The following is a 26981-nucleotide window of genomic DNA, read 5'->3' as shown; positions in this document are numbered from 1 at the left end:
CATTGCCTTTTGCCCAGCAAATCCATGAAGTTCCTTTAATATTTTTGTATTTTCAGCAAATGTTTGCTGAGGAGGCTAGCTCACCCTTATTTTTGACATCTAGCCTGTTCTAAATAAAGAAAAAAAGAAAAAAAAAATACAGCACTAAGAAACCAAATGCACACTGTTGATTTTACCTCCACTTCTTTATAGAGAAAGATTATTTAATAAACAGAACACTTCTGAAATTTTAGAGTTGCATACTATACAATGCCAAAGGCTTTCAATGATCATTCACTTCTTGCAATTTAAGGCCAAGACTGCGGTTAGACTCAAATGCCCGATCAACCAGCCTGAGAGCAGAACTCAGACTGAGAAGAAGATAAAGCATGATGTTTTGCATTCTAGGAAGCTAACAAGAAGATAAATAAGTTTTTTAATTTTGTAAGGACTAATATCTACAAAGGCTAGAAAAGCAAAGTTTGTGTGTCAAAGTGTAAAGACAGAACACAGCAGAGTTTAGAAATCAACAGGATTGTAGGAGAAAAAGAGTAAGTAATCCTATATAAAAGAGTTAATCACTGTGCATTAGAAAACATTTGCAACAATCTATCTTGAAGTGATGTTTATTTAAGTTATTTGTCACATAATGGCTTTATCAGCCATACTTCAACTTCTTACTTACCTATGACTAGAAACTACTGTATGGCATATAAATTCATGTTACATTGGAAGGACTGTACTTGTCAGTGCGTGTATTTCAGAGCTGTTTTAGAGAATGGTACAATTCTGATTTAAATTTGTATAATGATGTTGAATTAATTTCATACTGTTTATATTTCCATTGCACTTCTGTTAGGCACTTTGATCTAGACCTTGTAAGCATTTAGAAAACTAACTGCAAATACATGAGTCATGGTTCTTTTTTACCTATGGAGAAACACAAAACCCTAGTGACTGTGGTGAGTATTAACTGATTATAGTCAATGTAATTCAGGTACGTAATTCAGAACCTCTAAGCTACTGAGAGAATTAGAATTGGGGGAAATTTCATCATCTTTTCCTTTTCCCCTAGTATCAAAGTTTAATTGCTTTTAAGTGATACTTCAGATCAGGTTTTTGGTATCTAAATCAGTCTATTCAGTAGCACTGTGAGACACTGCAATGCTGCTAGTCAAAATACTCTCCCTGGGATGTCCCTTTGTTAACAGTGTTACAGAGATAGACACATCCTAGGCCCCTATTATGAAAATTCTACAGTATGGGGTACTCTTGTATAGACATAATCCTGGAGGATTAGGATAGGATCCAAGGACACCAGGGCAGCAATCATGACACAGCAAACCGTGCAGCTGACTGCAGAAGCACAGTAAGGGAAAGGGAAAGGTGTGCCTTACTTTTGTGGCCTTTCAGGCTGTACACAAACAGGGCACACAGCTCCATTAGTCAGGTTTTTTAAGATCAAAACTTTAACTTGTGCTTTGAAAGAAAATTATTTCATTCATTGTCAATTTTTCAGTTGTTCACTAATCAGAGAATGTATCTAAATAACTCTTTTCCTTGTTTAACATTTTAATTATTTTTACTAGCTATATCTAGCTATATATTTTAAGAAAAAATGGCTAAGATAAACTAGTTATCACTGGACCACATTTCAGTTAACAAATTACAATATCTACAGACTTGTAAGAGATGACCTTTAAAAATTGGAAATCATCTACTAAATATCAAAAGAGAGGATGTACAAGTTACTAATTTTAGTGTACAATACAAAAATATCTAGACTTCATTTTTATTTATTTATATGCTGATCATTTATAAAGCAAAGACAATTCAGAGTTTTCTTATACACAGTGCATTAAGTTAATAAAATAAAAACCCTGCAAGCTTTTTTCAGAATCACCTAACCAAAATAAGAAAAAATTTCCCATAAAAGCAGCAAATGACAGAGGCATTTTCTTTTAACCAAGTTCTTAGGAGAAAACAAGCACAGATTTCTAAACTTAACACATCTAAAGAATGGCCTTTGTCTAACTACCAGGTGGATCTCCAAGAATCCTTACCAAAATAAAAAGGCAACAAAATTATTACAAGCTTGGTTGCAATCAAAGCTGTTCAGATTCTTCTTCCAATGACAGTTGTATTTCATACCAGTGAGAAAATTATGCTAGCTTACTGTATTCAGACTTGTTTATGATCACCAGCCATAATGATTGCAGAATAGCAACATGCACAAAATGAACAGTATTTGCAACAGCAGTTCTCATTAGTTCTGTTTATCACTTACTCTTGATCCTTTTTCTGGAAAGCACCGACAAACTGAACAATCCTGTCCCCCACATGGGTCAATGTATGCATATCCTCCCTGAAAATTAAAAGGAAATGAATTTATTAACATACAACTGACAGTAATCATTTTATTATATGACATAGCACTTTATTTTAAACATTTTTTTTTAATGCTTGGGTTTTTCTAAAAGGGTAAAATACTAGGAAGAAATTGCTGTTTAAGTAAGCCTGTCCAGCTCTAAAAAACAGAACAAAATTTCTGGATTCTCTGTTAAAATGTTACTAAAAATAAGAATCTACTATTTGTACTTATTTAAAAAGTGATAAAGCTTTTGGTTTGTACACATATTGTCCAATTAGACAATTTTAAGGCAAAAAATTTGGCTGCTGCTGTTATACCCACTGGACAATTTCCTTCTGTAGAAGAATCTTGACAGTAAACATCAGAATAAAGTGTAGCCCTTCAACTTAATGCAGAAAAGCAAGGATGCTTTTGATTTTGCAGAAGATTTGTTATTTTAGAGGAATGATGCCCACACTTAAGCTGGTGAACCTACTGCTTGACTTAAGCAAGTATAATTCCCACACATGCTATAATTAGGGACAAAGCATTGGTCTGTGCTGCATCCTGAATTCTTTGGCTTCATTTGGAAAGAAAAATAGATGTACAGGTATAGTCAGGCCTATGTTAGACTCTTATACACCCTCTGTTCTGGCAGAGGGTAACTCTGGGACCACAGGGCTCAAGACATGCACTCCTGCATCCAGGATGTGGCTAGATGGCTGGCTGAAAGACCATGATGAACACACAGCAGTTACACAATTGATGTTTGAGGTAAGGTCTGGCACTGCAAAACACTACTAGAGCCTAAAAAGTTTTCTTATACAACAAGCTTCTTTTATATTCAGAAGTCACTGGGCAAGGTGAAAGTCTCAGAGGGATGTTAATACCAGAAACACGTGATCCACATCTGATCATTTCTAACACTTCATGTTAGTGACATGAAAGAAGCAGCAGGTCTTTGAAATTTTTCTTCTCAAAAGACTGACAAATGGTGATGCCTCACCATCTTCAGAGGTAATCCACTATTTACATTTGTCTGTAAGTATCATAGGAACATTACCCAATGTTTGATTAATAGAATACATAAGTCAGTATTACATATAAAATCCTCCTGAAGTTCTTGCACCTCTCAGCACAAACGTGCTGGCAAAGTAGAAACAATAAGCAAAAGTTTAATGCTACTGCTGTACAAGGTGAAAGATACTACCTACCATCTGTGTTGAGCAGTATTAAATATTGAAGCTAAATACAAATAGGCTGCATTAGAAATATTTCAACTGTCATAATTTTAATTTGTAACAATTGTAAATTTATAAACTATCCCAATAGGAGACTATTCAACTAAAATTACACAATAGAAGGCAAAACAGGCTGAATGCAATCCATGAAACAACTTTATTTAATCTTTGCCTATGAAATGAAAAAAAGTACTATGTACACAGTATTATTATGCATTATATATCAGTAGTTTACTTAGTTCTTGTATCAAAACCTTCTGTTGTTGTCTTCTTGGCACCAAAGGAAGAGAATTCCTTTTCATCAAATTGAAATGAAGAAAAAAGAGTATTTTAGGAGAAATTAAAGTAACACAAAATATAATGTCATTAGATTTATGATCATAACTGAAGATTTTTATCATTCTTTTACATTTCCCAATGTATAATATTAAATATATGCCAATTATACATACCACATGCACTTACAAACTTACTCAAATGGTTAGAATGTTTATTAAGTCACATTATTCAATAAAATTAAGTATATAAGTGGTGAGCATGGCTTTGAATAGGATGGCAAGGACTTACAAGATTTAAAAACAACTTAGGTAAGCAAGTAAACAGTGATAATGTGAAAAATATTTGCTTAGTTTGGATTTCTCTTTTATCAAGGTCAAAAGCATTTTGTTACTCGTTTTAATGATCAACAGAGCACAATAGGTTTGTACTTCTATTTTTCAAGGAGAAAACAGTGATAAATATTAGATAACAAGGAAAAATTCTGTTCCTTTCTTTCTACAATATTTTTAGAATATCTGGTACTCCCAAGCCTCAGAACAAGGCGGTATGAGAGCCTCTCTCACAGGCTGTTTCTCTTTCACAAACAACTTCCCATAAAATTACCAATCTCCTTCATGCTAGTCTTTAACCTAGTTGTTAACAACTTGACTCCACTGGAATGTCAACAGAATGCAAGTTTCTAATAACATATAAGCTGCTTCCCTTTGTACTATTTTTTTAAAAATAATTCTATGTTAACATTTAAACCAAAAAAAGGGTGACTAGAAAAAAAAAAAACAAAACAACACAAGAAAAGTTTTTAATATTTATTTGCAGGAAACAAAGAGGAGGGATTCAAAAAAGTTTCACTGAGGGTGTTACAAAGATGAGGTAAATACAGGGAACAGTACTGAGAGGATAATATGGTAGATATTAACACTGTATTATATGTAAAGTTTTTACTTCAAAGAGGTGGAAAGTACAGATGGACAGAGGTCAGTTGTAACATACAGAATAAGCATGATACATGCTACAGGGCTGTGAAGATTATCACAGGTCTGGAGCACCTCTCTTAGGAAGACGCTGAGGGAGCTGAGTTTGTTTAGCTTGGAGAAGAGAAGGCTCTGGGGAAACCTTGTTGTAGGCTTCCAATACTTGAAGAGCGCTTATAAGCAAGAGGGGAGAGCAGCTCTTAAAAAGAGGGAAAATTTAGGCAAGATCTCAGGCAGAAATTGTTTACTCAGAGAGTGGTAAGGCACTGGAACCATCTGCTCAGAAAAGCTGTGGATGCCCCATTCCTGGAGGCATTCAAGGCCAGGTTGGATGGGGCTGTGGCAACGCTGCGAATGGCATGGTGTTGGAACTGGATGGTCTTTAAGATCCATTCCAACCCAAACTATTCTATTATTCTGACAACATAGGCCACTAAAGTGACTTGATGCGAAAGGATACAGAATCAGCACATTACAGCTTTTAAAAAGTATTTAAAGATGCCAAAGTTAGAATGTAGGAGAATAAAAGGAGAAAATCATAAAATGGTTAAGCTGAGAAATCGAAAGGTGAGAATTGCAGAAATACTGAAAGAAACATCACCATTTTCCCGCAGAGCTGTAGGTCATTTTGGTGTATATAGTATTCTGTTAACTATACCAGCTTATTTGCCAACTGTTTAAAGTACAAATTGTCACTTACCCCATCAATTTCTTGTGCTGAAAAAACAATCAGCAGCCACCTGATTTAAGAGAAGGAGAAAGCTAGTTTACAACTAAACTTGCAATATCCAACCTTCACAAAAACGTTCCCTCTAAAAATAGGAAGTATGTACACATGGTTGGGGTGATTATTTAGTAAAAGTGTGTTTTTAAAGGATCTGCATCATCAATAAATGGTCAACACATCCTATGTAATTTTATCCTTTTGGATGCATGGGACTGAGTATTTACATATGGGGATGAGTAAACGATGTGAGATGATTCTGGGGCAGGCATTCAGGTATGAGTTTGACATTACTTTCACTTCTACAAATAAGTTAATTACTTGGTTATAGGAACATCTTTCCTCTTAAAACAGATTTAGAATTAGATTTCCAGTTTTCTACTGTTTAAACAACGTAGAACCTGAAATTTAAATGGTCTCAATTTACAGACAGATGAAAATCTAATATAGTAAATTACTTGATATGCTTATCGAATTTATGACAGTCTACAGATCATTTAACTGGTGATTACTGTTCAATTGACAGCTAAGAATGTATCTTAGCGACTCTAGCTAAAGATTTTAGTGATCTGTAAAACTTACCAGGCAGTTCTGATAAGCCACTTAATTCGTTCAAATGAATCCTTTGTTAACGCCATTTACATTGATTGATGGACATGCAGCACTTTTTTTCTGTTTTATAAACCAACCAGCAGCTCTTCTGTTTTCTTCTGTGTGCAGATGGTCTATAGATACCACTCCATCCTGTTGTTTTTTTCTCCTCTGAACCTGTTTCAGATATATAGATGTGTATATCTGAGGTCCAATTTTACATGAAAAATTACTGGAAAACCAAAATGTGTTACCTATTTAAATACACCATAATGCACAGCTTTATATTGTCACTACATTATACTGCCCCTTTACAAGCAACCTTTTTATCAGCTATCCATTTATTTTGAGACATCTATACACAGATCAACAAGAGAAGGGTACAAGGTTTCGTTCCAGAAAAAAAAATAAGTCTTCCACAGTAATGAACAAAAAGCATCTTGCATAATTATTTTTTAAAAAACAGTCATACTCACTGATTGTTCTAAAAACTTTAGGAATAAGATGTGACACATTTCCACAGTAAGGGCCTAATGAACTTCGAAAGTATATATATATTGTGTCTGCACTTTCATGACCAGATTTAGCAGTATCTTCTGCAAATTGGGCTGGAGTAGGCATTTGTGTAGGCATCTATATGTGACAGGCTGGGCTTTTCCTATGGTGCTACCAATTTTCAGTCTTTTTTCAGAGCTGTCTTCTAAATCCGGGGAGGTTATTTTTGAGGTTATTGAACACTGCCTAAGCAGACAGGGATTCACTTCCTTTGGAGAAGTCTCCTGAGTAAGGAAAGGCAATCAGTTACTGAGAAGGGAGCAAGGATCTGAACCTGCGGCCAAGAGGCTGCTCTCTTTTAGCTGCTCAATAGCCGTATGTTCTTTGTAAAAGTAGTGAGTGTGCAGATACTGAAACATTACTTTCTTACTTTCTATAATTCAGTGTAACAGCTTTCTAACTAGAACTGATCTGTGGATAATATTGACTCCTATGTGTATGCACAGTATATCCATATCCCATAGTATGAAGAAGAGACTTTGTAAACAACCATGCGCTAACTAACGAATGAACAGCCTAAGGCAACCAGTCCATGCTGCAGATCACACTCTACATGTACTGAGCAGCTCTCCATTCATCTGCTAAAGTCCTACTCTCTTTCTGTGCTCCAGTTTTCTATCTGGAACACCAAAGTGATATGCAAGTGTCAGCAAAACCCAACTCATGTAATTCTCAAAAACCTGGGGAAGGGGAAGGTAGAGAAAGCTTGCACTGTAATGTAACTGTGATTTTTAGTCTCCAGAAAACAACCAAGAAGGAAGACAATTTTATAGTTATGGACTCTGATGAGATATCACCTCAGCTCCCTTGTGAGCATTTTCCCATTTTTGCTTGAAAGCGGACTTATTTTTCGGAAGTTTCCACTTGGATTTTCACCATTTAAAAACTGACTCAATAGCTTTGTATTATAACGAAATTTCATTCACTAGATCCTCTGCATATATTTATGTATTTCTTTTCATAGTGTTTTTTCTGCTTTCTTCTACTTCTGTTCCTTCCGATACTCTTTTGCCTCATATTCAAGAGCCTCCCTCTCCTTTTTAATGAGACTTACACTCCTCATCCTGTGCATGAACTTGTGCTATTCCTGAGTACTGACAGCTCTCTTCCACTGTCCTCTCATTTGCTTCCCCCTGACCTTTCTGTCCCAGACAACATCACATCTTCTCACTTCTGTGAGACTCTATGCTACTTCTCTGACTAATACCAGGTTAAATGTAAAGTGATATATTCAGGTATTTGTAAAGTGGAGGTGCCTTTGGCTTATGAACAACTCCAGGCCACATTGTTATACTTATGACTTTTTTTTTTTTCTTTCTTTTTTTACCTATTTCCATACAGTATTCCTGCATGAAAAGCACAGCACAGTTGACAGGTGTAGTAATCTCACACATGAAATAGGAAAATTTACTAATTCCTTCCCTGAGATATGATTTTCTCAGTGTGGTTACCACCTATCTGGCTTGCAAAACATTTTATTTTTCCCCCCAGTTTCTCTATCCCTGCCAACTTGCTCTTACTGATGCTTGGGATTTGAGAATGAAGGTGACTGCATCTGCTGTGATGCACAAGGTCTCTGACATTCTGCTCTGTTCTCCCAGAAACACATTTCTGCTGCTAGTCTCAAACTCTTGGGAGCAGCAGCTCCAATAATTGGCTTTCATGGCAGACTTCATAGAGGCCAACAGTACCTTCTCTGAATGGAGATCTGGTTCTGCTGCCCTCATGTCCACACAAGCAGCTGTTCTACAGAACTCAGTGGCTGCTTTGTGCTCCTTGAAGACTCTGGATTTCTATCACACCAGTAGTCCTAATCAACTTTATGTACCTGTTGTTATATAGTGAGGCCTTTATGTATCACTTGTAGTGCTTTTTGAGGCCTCTGATGCAGGATGCCCTGTACAGTATTCAAGAACACTACAACTATGATGGCTGTGGCCTTGCCAGCTCTTCTCTGGTTCGCTATCTCTGAACAGCACTCAGGTAAGATGCCACATTGTACACGCAGCATTTTTGTCGAAATTAAAAATATAATAGTTTCCATCTTGCCGCCACTCTACAAATCACATTTCAATCGAGAAAACCTTTCATTACTGTGCGAGAAAGCCCGGGAAGAAGCACTTCTCACCAGCTCACGTCTATGCAGCGGAAGACGCTTTCTCTCGTTAGCCGCCCCATCAACAGCAGTTCCTCACGGAGGAAGGCGGCAGCGCCGTCGGAGGGCGAACGCTCCCGCAGGGCAGCAGCAGCAGCCGGCGGCAGCGCCCGGGCGCGGCGCTGAGTCCCGCCGTGCCGCCGCTCCCCTTCGCGCTTCACCCTCCGCCCGCGCTCCTGCCCCGCTGCCACCTGCTCTCCCCTCCGGGGCGCTACGGAAATCCCGCTCCGGGCGGTCCCGCGCTCGCTGCCACGGTGGTAAGGCGAAGAGAGGAGGCGAAGAGCCGTACCCCGAGCCGCCTGCGCTGCCCCGCGGCGTGCCCAGCCTGGGGGTGCCGCGGCCAGGCGGGACAGCCTCAGGTAGTGCCGCCAGGGGCTGCCCCTCCGTCGCTCACCTCAGTTCCAGGCGGGAAAGCTCCGGGCTCCTCGCTCGCGCTGCGCCCGCTCAGGGCGGACGGACGGACGGACGGACGACGGCTGCCCGCGGTGCCCCAGGCAGGAGACACGGGGGGGGGAGGGGGGAGGAGGAGAGGGGTGGCCCGAACGGCCCCGCCCCGTCCAGCCCTGCGCCCATCCCGGGGAGCGGGGAGCGGCGAGGAGGGTGCGAGGCGGCAGCCCCGGGGCCAAAAGCCGCGGGCGGGCCGGGGGCAGAGTTCGGGTGCGGGGCCGAGCTCCGCGGGACGCCGCGCGAGCAGCGGGATGGCGGGCGGGGGCTGCCCACAGCGCCTGGCGCTGCTGCTGCTGCTCGCCCTGGGCCGCGCCGCGGCTGAGGTGAGTGCGCGGGACGGAACAGCGGCGCGAGCTCCCACGGGGCAGAGCGGTGCCCCTCGGCATCGCGGCAGTGGCGGTCGCGAGGGAGACGCGCGAACGTGTTGCGCGGTGAAACGATGCACCGCAGCCTCGCGAAGCACGTCTCGCCCGCGTGCGGCGTACCTGAGCATCGCCCCGGTACCGTTACCTCGCACGGCGCTCGGTCGCGGTTCGCGCACGGGAGCGAAGCAGCGGTTCTCCCGGAGCCGCACCCGGGCGCGGCCCTTCTCGCCCCTCCCCGTCGCCCGAGGGCTCCCTGCGGCGCTCCCCGGGGCTCGCGGCGGCTGCGGGGCTCCGCGCGGGCGCGGGGCGCTGTGTGGGTGAGGCGGCCCCGAGGGAACCGCGAGGCAGCGCCTTCCGTCTGCAGCGCCTGCCACTGCTTTGCTGCAAACTCGCCGTGGAGCCCGGTTTGTCGCTCGGCTCTGATGCACGTGCATCACTGTCGGTCCGTTTGTTCTCCTTCAGTCTTTGCTGAGCCTTTCTCCTCTATTTGGCTGTAACAGTTCGATAGGTGTTGCCAACTAGCTATAGGGCAAACTGGGCGGTGTGGCATTTTTGGTACGTGTCCTCCAAAAATCTGCTGGTTTCAGAAAACCTCAAGTTCTGTTTTGCCAAACAATTACCAATGGTATTGATTCCTCCCTGCGTGTTCTCACTGCGTGTGGAAACACTGTCAGTCACCTTTATAAGAAAACTTTCAGATCATCTACTCAGTTGCTGCTGTTGTTGCTTGTGCTGTAAAGATTAAGCAAAGCAAAGTAATTAGTAATGATATTTCTTTTAAGATATTGCAGCTATTCCATCCACTTAGTGTGGGTAAGGAGCCTAGAAACAGAACAAGCACCTCGATATCATGTGTTCTTTCATGGCGCTCTGAAATTAACTCTCGGACAAGTTTAGTCATTTAACAATGATCCAATTGTTTTGTTTATGAAGGAATTAAAATACCTCTTGGTTCTTATGTAGAACAGAGGTACTGAATCTGTTTGCCATTTCAGTAAATTACTAACTTTGTGCTAAGTTTTTTCAGGTTTTGCATAGAAAGCACGATCAATAAACTCAGTGTCTCTGTCTTTCACCTAGTTTGCTCTTCTTGATTCCATTCTCATGCCTTGCTGGTACCCCTCATGACCTTAATTGCTCCTAGGACACGAATATCATCATATATGCTTCTGGATGGCTCATAAGAGCATAGGCTGCATGCCAGGAACTCCTCCCACAGCACATACTTTCTTTAAGCTTTTATTCTGGATACGTAGATCTATGTTGTTTTGTTGCTTTTTTTTTTTTTTTTTCCTACCAGGGAAGGAAAAAGGAGATGTCCTGAGCAGAGACCACATATTTCTCAGTAAAGCACTTCACCACTTTCTAGCAAGCCTGTACAGTACTAATCTGGAGTATTTGCCAGTCTTTCTGCCTTTTTGCCAAGGGTAAATCATGAAGCTCCCAGCCTTCTGGAACACTGTCATAAGTAGATCCTTGTTTACGTTTCTGTCTTAAGGGCTGGATATGGGATGGTAAGAAGTGTCTGCACTTCAAGTTTTCTACCAGTTTTGCTGTTCAGGCAAAGCTTGACTACAAAGTACTGATTCAGTGATGCCCTGACAATTCAGGGGATTTCAGTTGTCTAAGATCAGTTAAAACTATATTTACAACAGATAACAGAGATCAGTTTATAATTCAGCTGTCACAGTTTCTGGGTTGGGTATTTTGGTACAAAAATGCTGATATTTTTGGAGGGAAAATTCTGTTCTAAGAATTTTTTTTCTAGACGATGGAGGAAATCAGTATTTTAAAACGAGCAGCTTCATTTGAACTCATAGTTTATGGCTAATGTTAACTGGCATAAAGTGAGTTATTATAGTAATTGAATAAATCACTGCATCTGGAATGCAGTGCCCATTACAAAGAAAGAGTGTGTTTTAAAATTGTGCTACACATTCATACAAAAATAAATTGATATCTGACAAGTAATCATTATTTTTGCTGCATGTGTATGTTGTAAGATGTTTTAATATAGGCAAATTTTTAGTGTATGTTTTTTTATTACTCAGTAAGTGATTTATTCCCAAATACAAGAAATAAAATTATTAATTTGTGCCTGCTGCTGTTTATATAGTGAATTTTGGTCTTCACAATCATGACTTCTCTGTCATTAGCAGCTTGAATTTTCTGGCACATAGTAGGGAGTATTATTATCTGCATTCCTGGCCACTGGCATGCTCTAATCACATCTTCTGAAAACTCAGCAGAAGTAGCATCTTCCCATGTCAAAGGCTTTCAGCTTATTTAATGTATTCCTTCACTCCAAATACTGATGTTATAATCCTTTGGATTTTCCCACTGTTCTTATTAAATACTTCAGAATAATAGGAGAAAAAAATCATTTTTAGTCAGGGAACAAGATCTTTCTAATTCCTCTAATATATTTTATTCATCTCAGAAAAAAATGAAGAGATTTTATTTTCCACTATTTCATTTTAACAGCAGCTGAAGCTGGTACTATCTTGATAGAAGTGTATAATCCAATTCTCTCTGTTGTTACCATTCATGCTTTTCTTTCATGTTTTAGAGTGATGAATATCTTGAAATGAAACATGAATCTAAGCAGTGTTCCCTGAAATTTGCTGTAGCAAATGAGAGTAATAAGAAAAATACGTTGGTCAAAGTCATTAATTCTGAATCAGTGCTGCTTCTTAGTGGCATCATTCATTTTTGTGATAACACCATGTCGTTCAGGAGAAAAGATTTCTACTTGAACAGGATTACTTGGTTGTAAGATGCTCATCACCTCACATCACCTGTATTGTTATTGTAACACAATTATTGTATTAGCTCACAGGATGAAGTCAAGTATTGTGTATTTTGTACTTACAGCAATCGTTATTCTTTGCATTTTTGTCATTGTTGCAAAGGAGGAGAGATAGCAAATTTAGTGACTACAGAGCTCAAGAAGATCTTTTTTCCATCCTCTTTCTCCCTTTATTTGCAACCTGTGTGTATTCCACAATTAATGTGTATATTCCACAATTAATTTCTTTTTTCCATGGATAGGATTCACAGGCAAATACTTGTAAGCTTTTCTTCTTTTTGCAATGCTTAATATCTGTTTGTTTGATTGGTTTTCTAATTATATACAAACTATATTACTATCAGAAGTAGGTCTTAATGTATGGCTCTGGGAGCGAACAGTACAATGTTCTAGCTCAGACATGAGCATCTCTAAGCCTGCTAAGAATGGGATGCAGGCTGACTGGCTTTGTGTAGCCAGGGATCAAAATGCTAGAAGGACAAAGCAGTGTCACGGTGAAAACGTTCCTTTTCTGCCTCCTTTGGAAGCATCCAGGCTCTCTGTTGCACAGAGCAGCTGAGAAGGGAAGACATGCACCTGAATATACAAAAGAGAGTTCACTGAGCATGTTAGAAAAACAAGTTCTTTGTGAAGTGCTCTTTTTGACTTGGTTCATATGATCCCAAGTCTGAAGTCAATGGGGGTGTTACTTCGATAATTGGGCCTAATTTATACTAGACTATTCTGGTCCTGATTGCATCTGTAATTAGTTGTTATGCAGCCATTGTCTCTGTAGAGAAACAGGCCAGTGTCAGAGTGCTGCTGAACTGTTTTTCTCACTGGGCCACAATCAGGGTTAGCATAAATTGGCACAGTTACCTTCATGCATCAAAACTGGTGGAGTTCTGCTCTCTTATGCCATGTGTGAACTTGCTTTGGTGGCCAAGAAAAGTGAAGTGTTCAGTTAGAGCTGTTTGCTACAGCATACAGTTGAAAGATGCTGAACCTCACTAGGGTTTCCTTGTAAAACACTTGTGAAACATGAACTGCTAACACTTACTGTTGTTTTTTTTAACAAATCTGCAAAAAATACACATTCAAACAAAACTGTATAATTCCAGTTATATTGCTGAGTGAATAATATTAAAATGACCAAAGTTAGCAGGTAAACATTGGTTCTTTTTTCATTGATTTGAATTTCTTACAGAAATAACAGCATTTTATATTGAGGTCTTTGCTGGTGATCTGTTCAGCAGTACCTAGAGCTGGTTTATCATAACAGGTCTGTGAAACAAAATACTTTGCTATTAAGGGCAGCTCTTATGGGATGTCCGGTCATCTGTTTTACTGTCACATTCTCACCCTGCTGCCTAACAAAGTAACAGTAGAAGGCTCAGTGTGTTGGCATGGATTACAGGAGCCTGGGAGGAAGGTGAAATACAAACAGGCTTTTTTCTTCTTAACCGTGTACAGGCCCTGCCTCTCTTGTGCACAGAAAAGTTTCTATTTTGCCACACTGAGTATTATTAGCTTTATTTTCTTTACTTGTCTTCTATTTTAACTTAGCAGTTTTATGGTAGAATACAAGACTCACAGGTTTAGATGTGTTCCATTTGGCTTGGTTCAGTGAAGGCTTTTTAATTGGGGCTTTAAGCTGCACTTTTTCCACAATTTGTTTTGGAGGAAGCTGCAAGAAAAGTCAACCTTTCTTGTTTTGTTTTTGTTTTAAATCTGTGAAATCACAAAGCCTTTTAAAAAGGAAAAACCAAAGCTTTCTGTGAGCAAGGCACTGTTGCTTTCATAGCTATTTGCACCACTTAACAGAAGATGCACACCAGGAATTCTATGAATATACAAATATACAGGCCTGAGGAGACAACATTTATGGTGAATACCATTCCCACACTTAACAGCTGGGAAGAAATACAGTGTGTGATATAACACTGATCATATTAAGGTAGAATAGCAAAAAATAGCTGGTTAAATTATCTGATTTATTTATTAGATTGTTCATTTAAGATGACTCTCTCTTAGAAAGGAAGAGCATGGATGAATAAGCTATTAAACACCCTTGAGATTTTGCTGTGCAGAAAATTCTGTGACTTGAGTTGCCTAATCTTTTTTTCCCTGTGGAAAGGAAGAATATTTGTTTGTGTTGTCCCTTTGTTCTGTTCAAGATCAGAGGAAAAAAAAACACAAAACAGCAAAGCACAGCAATGGTATTTATGGGACTGCCTGGGAAGGTTTTACCAGTTTGAGTATAATATGAACAGTTAGCTCCAGTTTCTGGTTGGCCTCTTCACACTCTAGGGAAATTGTGAAGTAAGATATTGGTCACTGGAAGTATCAAAAATTCCTAAATTCTAGCAGAAAAAAAAGCACCTGAGATTCTTTCTATTTAAAGAGAGAAGAATTTTGTATCCTCTTCATAGAAGAAAAGTAACAGTGGAAAAAAGCCCACCTACCATAGATTAATTAGGCAGTTTCAACTGCCCCCAAAATGTTACAGAGATACTGCATAATTGAGGCAGCTTCTACAACACAGGCCTCAGTGGTCATCACTGAGCTCACAAATTTTGACTGGTAGAAACTCAGTAGTGCTTTTCTTCTAAATGACAACATTTTACTTGTTTTACACTGAATAGATAAGTATAGTAGAAAATTTGCAGGTATTTTAAGTGATTCATTTTCAAACAATTTACCCCACTTAAATGCAGACAAAAGATACCAGAAGTGTAAGGAAAATTTTGTATCCGTTTCACTGTTCCATGTAAATCTTCTGTTGGCTTGTTTCTTTTGATAAATATGAATACTTATAATGAATGTATTTGGCCAACTGTATAAAACTGTCATTAAGAAAGTTCTTATTTAACTTTTTTTTTTTTTTTTAGTTTTAAAACTGATTCAGTTTTCAAAACTGTTTAAAAATTCTGAAGTGAAAAGAGCTTTCATACACACATGCCTATAATATCGTAGAAAGTTGTCTAATTGTTAATTTACATCAGCATCTCCTGTTTATCCATATCGATGTTTTAACAGAAGTTTTCAGTTGGCTTGCAAATGCAATTATGAACATATCTTTGTATTACATAGAAGAACAGATACTTCCCAAAAGAATTCCAGACAGCTTTAAATTAAGAACAGAAAGTAGAGAGCTTCTTATCAAATATAGATAGGTGCATGTTGGATGTTCATTGATCAAAAATTGTGTATTTGTTAATTATACACAAAACAGTGCTTTTGTGAAATGATATTAAGTTAATTTTCCTCTGATCATAAATGCTTAGGACTTCCCTTTTGCGCCTCATACTGACAGCAGCACATGCCCAGCATTCTAAGGTCCATTATACTGAAAAGGAGTATTGCACTTCCTGTGCAAGGTTCCCAAAACAAGTGTTTAATGGAGCTTATTTAACAACAGGGATGTCTGTGGTGTCTTACAGTTGTCTTCCACAGCATCCCTTGAGATCAGCTCTCCCTGCATAAAATATTACTGAGTTGTTTATTAAAAGAAAAATAAAATTAAAGTTGCAGCTTTATTTCTTTGTAATGGAAAGTGAAAAACAAAACAGTTTTTTCAGGTGCAAGGCATTCATCTGGTAGGAAAAATGCTATGAATTCTGATAGCATTCATTGCTGCTAACAGGAGTCTTCTGAGGTAGGAATGTCTGGCTGCCTTTCAGTTCACAAGTGACTACACAATATTTCAGGGTTTGGGAACTGACATATTTTCCTTCATCTGATCATCTCCTATTTCTGTTCTATGTTGTCTATACTTATTGAAGTCTTAATAATTTGGTTTTGTTGTACTGGTGCAGCAATCACTAAAAAAACACAAAGTTCTTCGTGGTCTTTGATAATTTTAATGAATTCATGTTTGATGCTTAGAATGCATGAAAAACTTTTAGTATACAGATAGCAATTGTGAGAGTGGTATTTTGTTTTGATAGCAGTGTTTTGGAGCGAGGGGACTTCACTCTCCAGAATCTTGTAGACTACATGATGATTTACATTTGTACAGCATGAGGAACACGCTGCCAAGGTCACGTATCTACTAACCGTGCCTAGATAGAATTACTAACTGTGTTAGTCTAGCTAAGTATCTTAATACAAGCACATCTTAGACTCAGAAAAAAGATTTTTCTTATATAGCTTTTCCAGTAAGAACTTTTTTCTAGACAGCTGTGTTCTCAGTTGGCTACTTGGGCAGGTTAGGGCAAATTGTTAAAAACATGATTGTGTCCAAGCCAGAAGCTTCACCTAGTGCCATAGTGCTCTTCAAAAAGTGCTGTGTGTCTGAGCAGCATACATCCCCCAGCACAAGTCTGTTGTGCAGATAATTGCTAAAGCAAAATTTCCCACTTAATACAACCATAATATTTTACAACCATTCTTATTAGATGTAACAGAAAACACATGGTAGAGATCATTAGAGAAATGGGCCTTTTGTAGTTTTAAACATTATGTGAACATCAACTATTTAAGCGGTATTATTCTGTATGCTCAGTTGTGGTTTATAGACACAGCTGGAATGTGTAAAGTGATTGCTTTGCACTGAGACAGCTCAAGAGGAATCTCTGTGTGTCAGCAGTCTTGAAAATTCATAATCAGGGCTCTTTAAGGAGTTGGCTCGCTGATACAGAATTTTTAATTACTATTAAATCTAAGAGAATCTAAGAAGAAATCTAAGAGAAAATATATAGAAAATTGGAAACTAGCAGATAATTTATTTCTACTTAAAAAGGTTTATTGTGATGACCTGCAAAATTATAGACTGCTCAGGATACTGTTATTGAGCAGAAGTTGGGAAAGCAAATGAAAAATAAAAGGGAGATAAAGAAGAGGAGAAGAAAAAGTATTATCACTCAAAATAATAATAATAATAATCTTGTCCAACAAACCTGGTTTCATGTTTCAGTGGTTTCAGTGGAGTTCTTCTTTAGAGATCCTTGAAGTTACAAGATAAAAACCCAGTGACAAGATAGGTGAGATACTAATAAAAATGAAATTTAAATGAAAAATCAGACTAGAGTTTTAATAATGAGCATGATCAGCTGCTAAAGCCACCACTGAAGGAAAGTGAGATCTTCACTACTCATTTGAGAAAAGACACCTGGGCTATTTCTACTGTCTGGTATAATTAAGGATGTCACTTGCACTGCTCTTAATTCATGTTAAAATTCCTCATGTTGAACAGTCATCTTTCATTTGCATTAACCAGGACTTACCTCAGGAACAAGAGGTGTTCACTCATGAAATTAAAGACCACTTGGGCCCAAATGCAAATTTAAGCCTTTCTTCAACAGAATTGCTATATTCCTACAAAACACGTTTAATTTCATCTCACTTTTCACCTGAATGCCTTTATTACTCATCTTGTGTGGTTTTGATAGAGACTTCATCTGAAGCCTACTTACAGTATGTGGTACCTGATCTTGCCACAGCACACTTTGCTGCATCTCTATTTTTGGTGCAGGTTTACTTGTGTTGTGTTGGTTTTTTTTTTTTTTTCTTTTTAAATGTGTATATCTATATTATAGCTGACCTACTCAACTCTTCTCCAAGTCTAGAAAAACAAACACTGCCTCCTCTGTCATTCTAGATCTCTTTATAGAACGGCATGTAAGGAGAAATACTGGCTCATCATCCTTTCCTCAACAACACAGTGTTTTTCTGCATGTTTTGTTGTTGTCATTGTTTTGTTTGTTCACTGTTTTTTAAAATTTCGGTTCACCGCTTAATTCATTTGATTTGTTGTTCACAGAGGGACTTTGCTTTGTTCTTTGGCCTAGATTTTTGGATTGGAAATCTGGTTCCATCTTCCTATCTACTTGTTTGAAATAAATTGAGTTGATTACTACAAGTCACAGAACTGAAAAACGTGCAGCCAGCATGTGGCTGCAGTAATGCGTCTACTTATGAAGACATTATTGTGAGAAATAATGTTTTAATAACTAATATTAATTGCCTCAATTGTATAACTTGACTATATACTATTGTTGTGTTATGATCCTCTGATAAAGAAGAAGCAGGCATCTTATAAGGCTGTGGAGACATTCAGGCAACATCAATGGTGTAAGTGAGCAATGATTTTTTGGTTCACAGCCCCTTTACAGAAGGCATAATCCAATCTTATGTAAAAATCATATGCCAAAACATTTAGTGTTATCCATCTGTCTGTCTGTGTAATGTAAAATCATCTTTGGTCTTTTCAGTTTAGTTTAAAGTTATCTGTGTTCACAAAGAGATCTAAATTGATCTGAAAGCTAGCTAATGGCAAATCAAGCACATTCTAAGCATTCTCATTTTCTGAAGAAGAAAGGCTCTTTTTCTTCAAACAGTTAAATAACACTGATTAGTTATGTAGCATCATAAACTTTTACATTTTCCTGCATTTAACTTTAGATTGATCTGTGACTATAAGTTACAGGAAGAAGTTTCTTCGCTATCCATACATACTATTTTTCCACAGATTGTATCCATTATGGAAGAATAATTTCCTTGCTTATTTTTCTCCATGTCCTGAAAACTCTATTTTGCATACAAGTTCTGTAATGAACCTGCTTTTGATATTACCTATATGATTAGAAATAAGGTGCAACTTCACTGAGGTCCATAGAGATATAATAGCAAGTAGCCAATACTTGCAATAAGAGAAAGTGATGTCTATTTTTCAGGAAAGCTCAGTGTGGTCAGTAAGGGTGTGCTCCTGGTTAAGCTAAATCAGTCAGGAGAATTTGGAATACTTCAGGCACTTTTTCTGAGTAAGCAGCACCTTTCCTGGGCTGATGCATCTACTAAATTTGTAAGCTAAATCTTTGCTTTAGCAATTGAGTTTGCTGAGTAATTGGGTCTCATAGATTTTGCAGTTAATTTATAAGTTGCATCTGCAAGCCTTAAGAATGTGGTAGCTTGAGTCACTCACCAGCTCTGTACAGGAGTAACGTATGGGACCTGCAATTGAGAACTGCCTTTACTGCATACTGTATGTTTACATCTTTCCTTCGTAAGCTGAACACTGATCAGGTTCCAGTTTTATACTGCTTATCAGATGTGTCCCTAAGATGTACTGTTTTGAAGAAAATAATTATTGGTGTTGGAAGGCATTGATACTGAATAGGAAACAAGAACGTTGATTGTCATATAGACTGTTTTCAGTTCATTTTGAGCTGTCTGTAACTTTATACTTGTGTATTTATACTTAAAGTCTTCTTCAAGATTTAAATAGAAATTTTATATCATACTATCTTAAAGGCTTTAATCCCATTAAAAATACAATTATTTAATTTTTTCTGAATTTTATGTAACTTGTAAAAATATTCTTAAAACAGATATAGGATATTTGTTACTTTCCTATTGTTTGGAACTGTACCACAGTATAATTGTGATCAATATATATATTATAATGAGAAGGTAACCTGAAAAGTAACATTCTTTCTAAAGGGATACAATTGAAAAAGTCATTCAGCAAAAGCTTCAAAAGCAAAGGGAAAAGTTTAAGTATACAACATAAACAATAAATACATTGTACTCCACCTCTGTACGAGATGCATAGCTTCAATAATCGCAACAATGTTTTAATATGTAAAAAATTTACATTAAGATTATTTTACTACACTGAGATAGGATATGTCTACCTGAGCACTGAGAAGTCTTCTGCAGAGTCATCCCAGGTGGGCTAGGCTAGCTCAGGTCCTGACTGCATGATAGCTGGGCAGGAACAGGGCATAGGGAGGTTAACATTTCTCATACTCCCCAGGGGATCTCAGATGTGTTTTGCAGCTCTGCTCGAGCTCCCTGCTCAAACTGAGCACATGAGCTAGCTGATGTAGTTATACTTTCTATCAAATTACTTACTGAATGTCTTTTTTTTTTTTTTCCCACTAGTTTATAAATTTTAAAATGAATCATCAGTGTTTAGTGCTGTGATCCCAAACTGTTGAATTTTAGACTTTGTATCGATGTTAATTGTTTGTCAAGCATGGCTTTTTGGCCTTCACCCCAACTTTTAAAGGGAAGCAGCAACCTTACATGTCTCAAAACACTGCACTGAGCAATATTCTTCTGTTGAGTGCCACTCTTCGTGAACATTTTTTACAGTTATTATCTTAAAAACAAACAAACAACAACAAAAAAAAACAGTCCTCATTTGTCCTTCACCAAGAAACATGATGAGGAAAATGATTTTATTATATAATTTGTCTTTTTTTTTTTTTTTTTTTACAGAACTGTGTATGCAAAGGTAAAAGCCCCTGCTTTTGTGATAGCGTGAAAGGCAATAAGGTAAGAGCAAATATATATTTCCTAGGATTAGTTTAGAGTGGAAAATTATTAATGCATTAGTTGAGTTGGTACAGCAAGTGAATTTATTTGGTGCTGGTATTCTGTCAGCGAGGTCTATGGTAAATTGTAAAGGTAATACGTTATCTCACAAAAAAAAAGTTTAAAATAACTCTGGACACTGAATAAGAATTTAAAATGTATTTATTAATTTATGTTTATCAGTATTAATTAATACTTGTTTACAGTTTTGCGTGGTGTTTGGTCAGGTTCCTGTTATAAACTCCTAGCAAATGCTTTCAGTTCTCACTATCCTGACAGCATCAGCTCTCCTGTTGCAAATTTCATAATGGCATTGTGTTCATTGTACTCTTTTTCTACCTCTGGACCTTGCCTACCTGCACCCACCACTGACCTCACCTTTTCCAGTTCCTGAGGGAAGATTCATGCTCTGGTATCAAACAGAGAAATCTGCAGACCGAGATGAGTTTCTGGGTCCTGATCACAAACACCTTGTCAGGAGCAGGACAACAGTGTCAAGTCTATCAAAAGCAACAGAACTGCAACTCTGCCTGTTGCCAATAGTTGCTTGGCAGAGGCTCAGTGTGGCTTTTAGACAAACCTGAATTACACAAATGCCAAAAATTCTTTCAAACTCTTTCTTGTAGTTTGAAAAACAACTGATTCACAATGAAAGGGGCATTATTAGAGAAGTCATGGTTGTAGTTCAGGGTAACTATGGGACACAGTGTTTGCTGTACTAAATCTTGACAATAGGTTTCAGATATGTACACGCCATGATCTCAATATATACTTAGGGTTGTGATCATTCCCACTGATCAATACATTTGGTTGGTAAAGACTTCTCTTCTGTAATTGTGTATGAAGTATGTCGTACTGCACCACTGCTATTCTTACCTTTAGGAAGCTTAGTTTTGGTGGAGAGCAGTTCTCTCATAATAGAATGTGAAAAGTAAGAAAAAAAATAATAAGCTGCCCACTAAAAGAGAAATATTGATGAGTGAACACCCACAACCTGTCTTCATCAGTTCCCTTTTAAATCTACTGAGCAATTAGTAGGTAACACTGCTGAAGGTGAGGACAGTTTGCATTCATTGGTACATTTTCACAACTGTTCAACACTAAGAAATTCTCCAACCTGAAAAATCTTGAAGAAGAAAGTGTGGGTGAAACTGCAGGTGCAGAATGGAGATGAGTGGTCAGGCAAACACATTTCTTCTCTACAGCTGATGTGCATCCTACAGCTTGCTGCAGTGTGTTGTTCAGTAGTTTCAGAGTTACTTTCGTTTTCTATGGGATAGTACCGCACCCCCTCCAGTGGCACATCTTGGTACAACATTTCCTTTTTGCCTTTCTTGGGGTGGTACTGGCTGAAAAAAAATAATTTGTTATAAAAAGCTGTTCCTGTTTGTGATACGGATCTCATGGACACTTTGTAATGCTCTCTTCATCCTTTATTTGTGATTAAATATTCTGAGATTATTTTCTGTGTTTATATGTAGGTGTGTATATACATTCACAATTCAGGTGATATTTAAAATCTGGTGAGGTTTTGAGGGGTGAGAATTGATGCAGAGACAAGCCAAGGTATTTTCAGGTCTTCAAGTCTATTTTTGGAGCCTCTATTGTATATTGAATAACAGTAAGATAATTTATGCACAGCAGAATTGCAAATGCTTTTTGTGTGCAAGTCCCCTCTGATAAAACAGGAGGAGAATAGGCTCCAAAGGAATTGATAACCCCATCCTCTCTCTTCCATCTCACACTGTGATATAAACAGTCCTGAATAATTAAATCTTCAATGAAGTCATAGAATTATAGAATGGGTAGAAGAAGTAAAAGGGATCATGCTAAACTGCTTCTAAGGAGTTAAATCTTTTCTATGAGTCCCTAGGCCTGAAGTACTTTATTTTAACCAGGATAAAACTTGCATGTTTGTTATATTTAACTAAAAAGCTGAGAGTGCCCTTCCCGATGTAAGTTCACCTCCCTTATCCTACTTGGCTAACTTTAGTCTTCCATGTTTGCTTCACATGGCTTGGTTATTTGCACTTAGCCTTTAAAAAGGATGTGGAAATATAATTGGATGGCTTAATTTTTGAGACACAGTCAAATGTTAAAATGCTGTAACTTAAACTTATTTTTATTCTATCTGAACAGTTTTACTACATTTTCACTTTCACTGATTCTTCCCGTGGCTTTCATGAAGAAAGATATTAATGATTTCCTTGCTGTATAACAGCAGTCATTATGTTTGCCAATCAGAAATTAGGAGTGCTATGGTGATTTCAAATCTGTGTTTCTTGTTGAGGCTAAGCATGGGAAAGAAATATAAACAAGAAATATGTAACAACTACTGTCCTAAACTTTTCATGCTTCCAGTTAAATCTTGTACTTTGTGAAAACTTGAATACTTGTGTCTTCTGATATCTTCATAATTAGCGTGTTTATTTAGTGATATTATGCAGGCAGAGCCCAGGTCAGTATGGGCAAGGGTAATCTATCTGCCACAGTAGTAGACACGAATGTAGAAGTTCAGAGGTACTAAAAATGACGAGTGTCTTACAAATTCGTTATCAAAAAGAGGAATCAGCAATATTTTCAAGACTTCTTATAATTTACAGGGTGAAAAAGGCTTCCCTGGTGCTCCAGGACCACCTGGTCATAGAGGCTTTCCAGGTCCAGAAGGGCCTCCAGGACCACAGGGACCAAAGGTAGGTTTCAGTGGTGAGAGAAAGACACTGGTTTTGTGCTTGAATGTGGAAGTAAGATATGACTGGAAAAAGAATTGTTTTTAAAAAGAACAGGAAAAACGACAACAAAACCACGTGTTCAGGAATCCCCCATTTAGTGATTGATGTTATGTGGTTAGAAGCTTCAGTGTTCAGTTTTGAATGACTGGAAGTAGGTGATATGAATGTAAGTTTTTGTGCAAAGCACTTGGACTGACTTGCCAGAGGCAAGGAGCACACGTCTAAATATGTTTCAGTAACATAACTGCAATTTTGTCTAAACAGTGTGCTCTGACATCTGTTGCTAGAAAGAGGGGAAACAAGCTATTACTGAGGCAAATAATGGAAAATAGATTTAAGAAAAATTGAAGCAAAATATGTTTTTTCAGTTAAATCTTGTTCTATCTAGGAAATGCCTTATATTTTCCCGAACTCTGGGGAGAATGACTTTGATGACTTAGTCTTACTTGCCAACATGCCAAAAACTCAGTCAAAATATGAATTTTCAGTAATTTCTGAATGAGCTGGAAAAAAAGAAATTGCTCATTAAAAAAAAAATCCAAACATGTTATTTATATATTCTTATATATTTGTATGTCTTGAAGACCTACATTCCTGCTGTCATCAATAAAATCACTCTTTGCTGAATAAGCTATTTGTAAGTATGGCCTGAACTCTGACGTAGTGAAAGTTAAGAAGAAAGGCTGACAGCACTGCCATAGTCACACCACATCTAGGGCCTCCATCCTGTGGCTTCACTCTTTATCTACACCTTTAAATAAATGTTTCTTTATAATTTTGTTTGGGTGTTGCATTATGTTCCAATTTATCTCTTCTATTTTGCTGAACTGATACTTATGGTAAATCTTGTAGATGCTGATGAGCTGTTTATGTAAACTCGTTGAATACATAAAAAAGTATTCAGTCATGCACTTCCCTTGTAATAAGTGATAATAACTTCTGCAGAAAGAATTATTTATCTAGTGAGGACATCTCTGTTTGCCTGAATATCAGAAATTGTAGTATATATTTGTGTTAGGTTTTACTAATCCAATGCATGTGATTTTATCTTAAATCAACTGTCAGGCAGGATTTTGGGATCTGTGTGGTTCTGTACATTCCCCATTTCCTTTCAAGGTAGAATAAAAGTTCTCTCATATTGTCAGTAATGCTCTAAATATCTTGCAGCAATTCTAGCAGACTCTGTCTACACTGTGCTGTGACAGGTTCTGCTGTCATTTTTTCAGCTCCCTTTCAACCTGCTCCTCGGTTTCCTTTCTAGACAAAACAGCACAGGTTAGAGCGGCTGGTACCTAAATATAGCCGAGCATTACATTACATTGACATCATTCATGCCTAGGAGGTGAAAAACTCTTGAATACTGACGTGAGGTTTCCAGCTCTTTCCTCGCAGAGAGGTCCTCACGGTTTGAAAAGATCTATAGAAACTGCTCACTTAAGATGCTGACAGTTATTTTTTGAGCTATGATGAGGTATATCTCCTATAAACACTGAAAGGTAGGGCAGAATGCCACCATGTATAGAAGCTGCATTAAATGCTTGTTTCTTTTAGTGTTTGTAATAGACAAATCCTATATATATATATATATATATATATATGTTATATATATTCTATATATATATATATATATGTAGTTGCATATGCACACATTGGTACTAATATTAAAAAATATTGTATACCCTGTTTTGTATTTGCTCTATTATATTGAAATATGCAGTTGTTCATTTCTGGTTTAGGGTTCACCAGGGCCTGTGGGCTTGGCTGGACCCAAAGGTATACGAGTAAGTACTTTTGTTTTAAACAAGCTTGTATGTATTAAATATCCTGTTTAAAGCTAACAGTAATATGTGAAAAATGAGTTCATATGACAGAAGGAAGGGATGCCATCTAAAGTGATCTGGACAAGCTTGAAAAGTGGGTTCATGTTAACCTTAGAGGTTCAACAAGGCCAAGTGCAAGGTACCACACCTTGGTCGGTGCAATCCCAGATGCATCTGCAGACTGGGACAAGAACTTATGGAGAATAGCCCTGAACAAAAGGACTTGGGTGCTCTGGTAAATGACAAGCTGGGCATGAGCCATCAGTGTGTGCTTGCAGCTCAGAAGATCAACTGTATCCTGGACTGCATCAAAAGAGGGGTGGCCAGCACTAGGAGGGGAGGTGATTTTGCCCCCCACTCTGCCTTCATGAGGTCTCATCTGGAGTACTGAGTCCAGGCCTGGGGCCGCCAGCAGAAGACACGGAGCTTTTGGACCAGGTCCAGAAGAGGGCAACAAAGATGATCAAAGTGCTGCTGGTTGAGGAAGCTGGGCTTGTTCAGCCTGGAAAAGAGAAGGCATTAGAGAGACCTCACTGTGGCCTTCCAGCACTTAAAGAGGGCTTATAACTATGAGGGAGACCAACTGTTTACAAGCACAGGTAGTGATAGGTCAAGGGGGAATAACTTTAAAAGAGGGGAGTTTTACGTTACACGTTAGGCAGAAATTCTTTACCCAGATTGTGGTGAGACACTGGCATATGCTGCCCAGAGGAGCGGTGAGTGCCGCAGCCCTGGAGGTGTTCAAGGCCAGGCTGAATAGGTCCCTGGGCAGCCTGATCTAGTGGATAGCAACTCTGCTCATGGTGACAACCCAAGCCATTCTGTGATTCTATGCCTTCAAAGTATTTTTTAAATTTATGTCATGGAATGTGTCATTCTATTTAGAGTATGACAAAAAGGAAATTTGCATGATGAGATTTTCCATAATATTAGTGACGTTGTTCTACTGTTTTTGTACAATTAGGGAGTCCCAGGAATCCCTGGATTTTCAGGTCCCCCAGGCCTTCCAGTAAGTAAAAATGAATCTGACTTATCAAATTTTTCTCTTAAAATACTCTTCAGTACACAATTACTCTCAACCCAGCATACTCACTCCAGTGTCAACATCTGAATTGTCTGTCAGTTAACCTATAGATAACAATCTTAGCATCAGCAATTCTTACTCACTGTAATGATTTCAGTACACTTTGTAATCTATCATGTTTTGGGAAACACTGTTCCAAACTGTTTCAATGTTGCTGTAGGTAATATGAATGTGCAAAAACAAAGCTTGTGTCAATTTTGTACATGTTTTTTAGGGTGAACCAGGAATTGCTGGCCACCCTGGGCGCTCAGGTGTTCCAGGTTGCAACGGCACAAAGGTACAAACCAAGCTGGTTGTGATTGTGATTGACTATGTTTGGGAATGGCCAAAGCATTCTTATTTTTCCTCCAATATACAACAATTTTGGTTTGTTTTGGTTTGTGACTTTACAGACTAGAAAAAAAATTGAATCATGACAGTTAATAGTGGAAGGAAAAGCACTATATTTATGTGCAAGAATAATTAAATAATATAAGTTAATGTCCTGCTCTGTCAAGAATTATGTTTGTTGTTTTGACAGAAAGAAATTATTTTGCCTAAAGTCCAGAAGACCTAATCAGCCTTGCCCAACCAGTCCT

At 38.2% G+C, this 26981-nt stretch overlaps 2 protein-coding genes across 2 annotated transcripts in view; one reads left to right on the top strand and one right to left on the bottom strand.

Moving 5' to 3' along the window:
* The window catches only part of COL4A4 (collagen type IV alpha 4 chain), a 64394-nt gene extending 55068 nt beyond the window's left edge, over nucleotides 1–9326 (bottom strand). The window contains exons 1-4 of the mRNA XM_042878564.1: nucleotides 9240–9326; nucleotides 6127–6312; nucleotides 5521–5560; nucleotides 2267–2344 (exon numbers count right to left, since the gene is read on the bottom strand). Of these exons, the coding sequence (XP_042734498.1) occupies nucleotides 2267–2344; nucleotides 5521–5560; nucleotides 6127–6182 (174 nt within the window). The 5' untranslated portion in view covers nucleotides 6183–6312; nucleotides 9240–9326. The remainder of the gene's footprint in view (nucleotides 1–2266; nucleotides 2345–5520; nucleotides 5561–6126; nucleotides 6313–9239) is intronic.
* A 217-nt stretch (nucleotides 9327–9543) lies between these two features.
* COL4A3 (collagen type IV alpha 3 chain) overlaps nucleotides 9544–26981 on the top strand; it is a 57788-nt gene continuing 40350 nt past the window's right edge. Inside the window, exons 1-6 of the mRNA XM_042878565.1 lie at nucleotides 9544–9615; nucleotides 20672–20728; nucleotides 23371–23460; nucleotides 25236–25280; nucleotides 26284–26328; nucleotides 26618–26680. Of these exons, the coding sequence (XP_042734499.1) occupies nucleotides 9544–9615; nucleotides 20672–20728; nucleotides 23371–23460; nucleotides 25236–25280; nucleotides 26284–26328; nucleotides 26618–26680 (372 nt within the window). The remainder of the gene's footprint in view (nucleotides 9616–20671; nucleotides 20729–23370; nucleotides 23461–25235; nucleotides 25281–26283; nucleotides 26329–26617; nucleotides 26681–26981) is intronic.

The sequence above is a fragment of the Lagopus leucura genome, unplaced genomic scaffold (genome assembly GCF_019238085.1).
Source record: "Lagopus leucura isolate 7727_CA_CO unplaced genomic scaffold, USGS_WTPT01 Super-Scaffold_100021, whole genome shotgun sequence".
In the NCBI taxonomy this organism is placed as follows: Eukaryota; Metazoa; Chordata; class Aves; order Galliformes; family Phasianidae; genus Lagopus; species Lagopus leucura.
The sequence above is the reverse complement of the archived record's forward strand: the minus strand, read 5'-3'. Positions and strand labels throughout refer to the sequence as shown.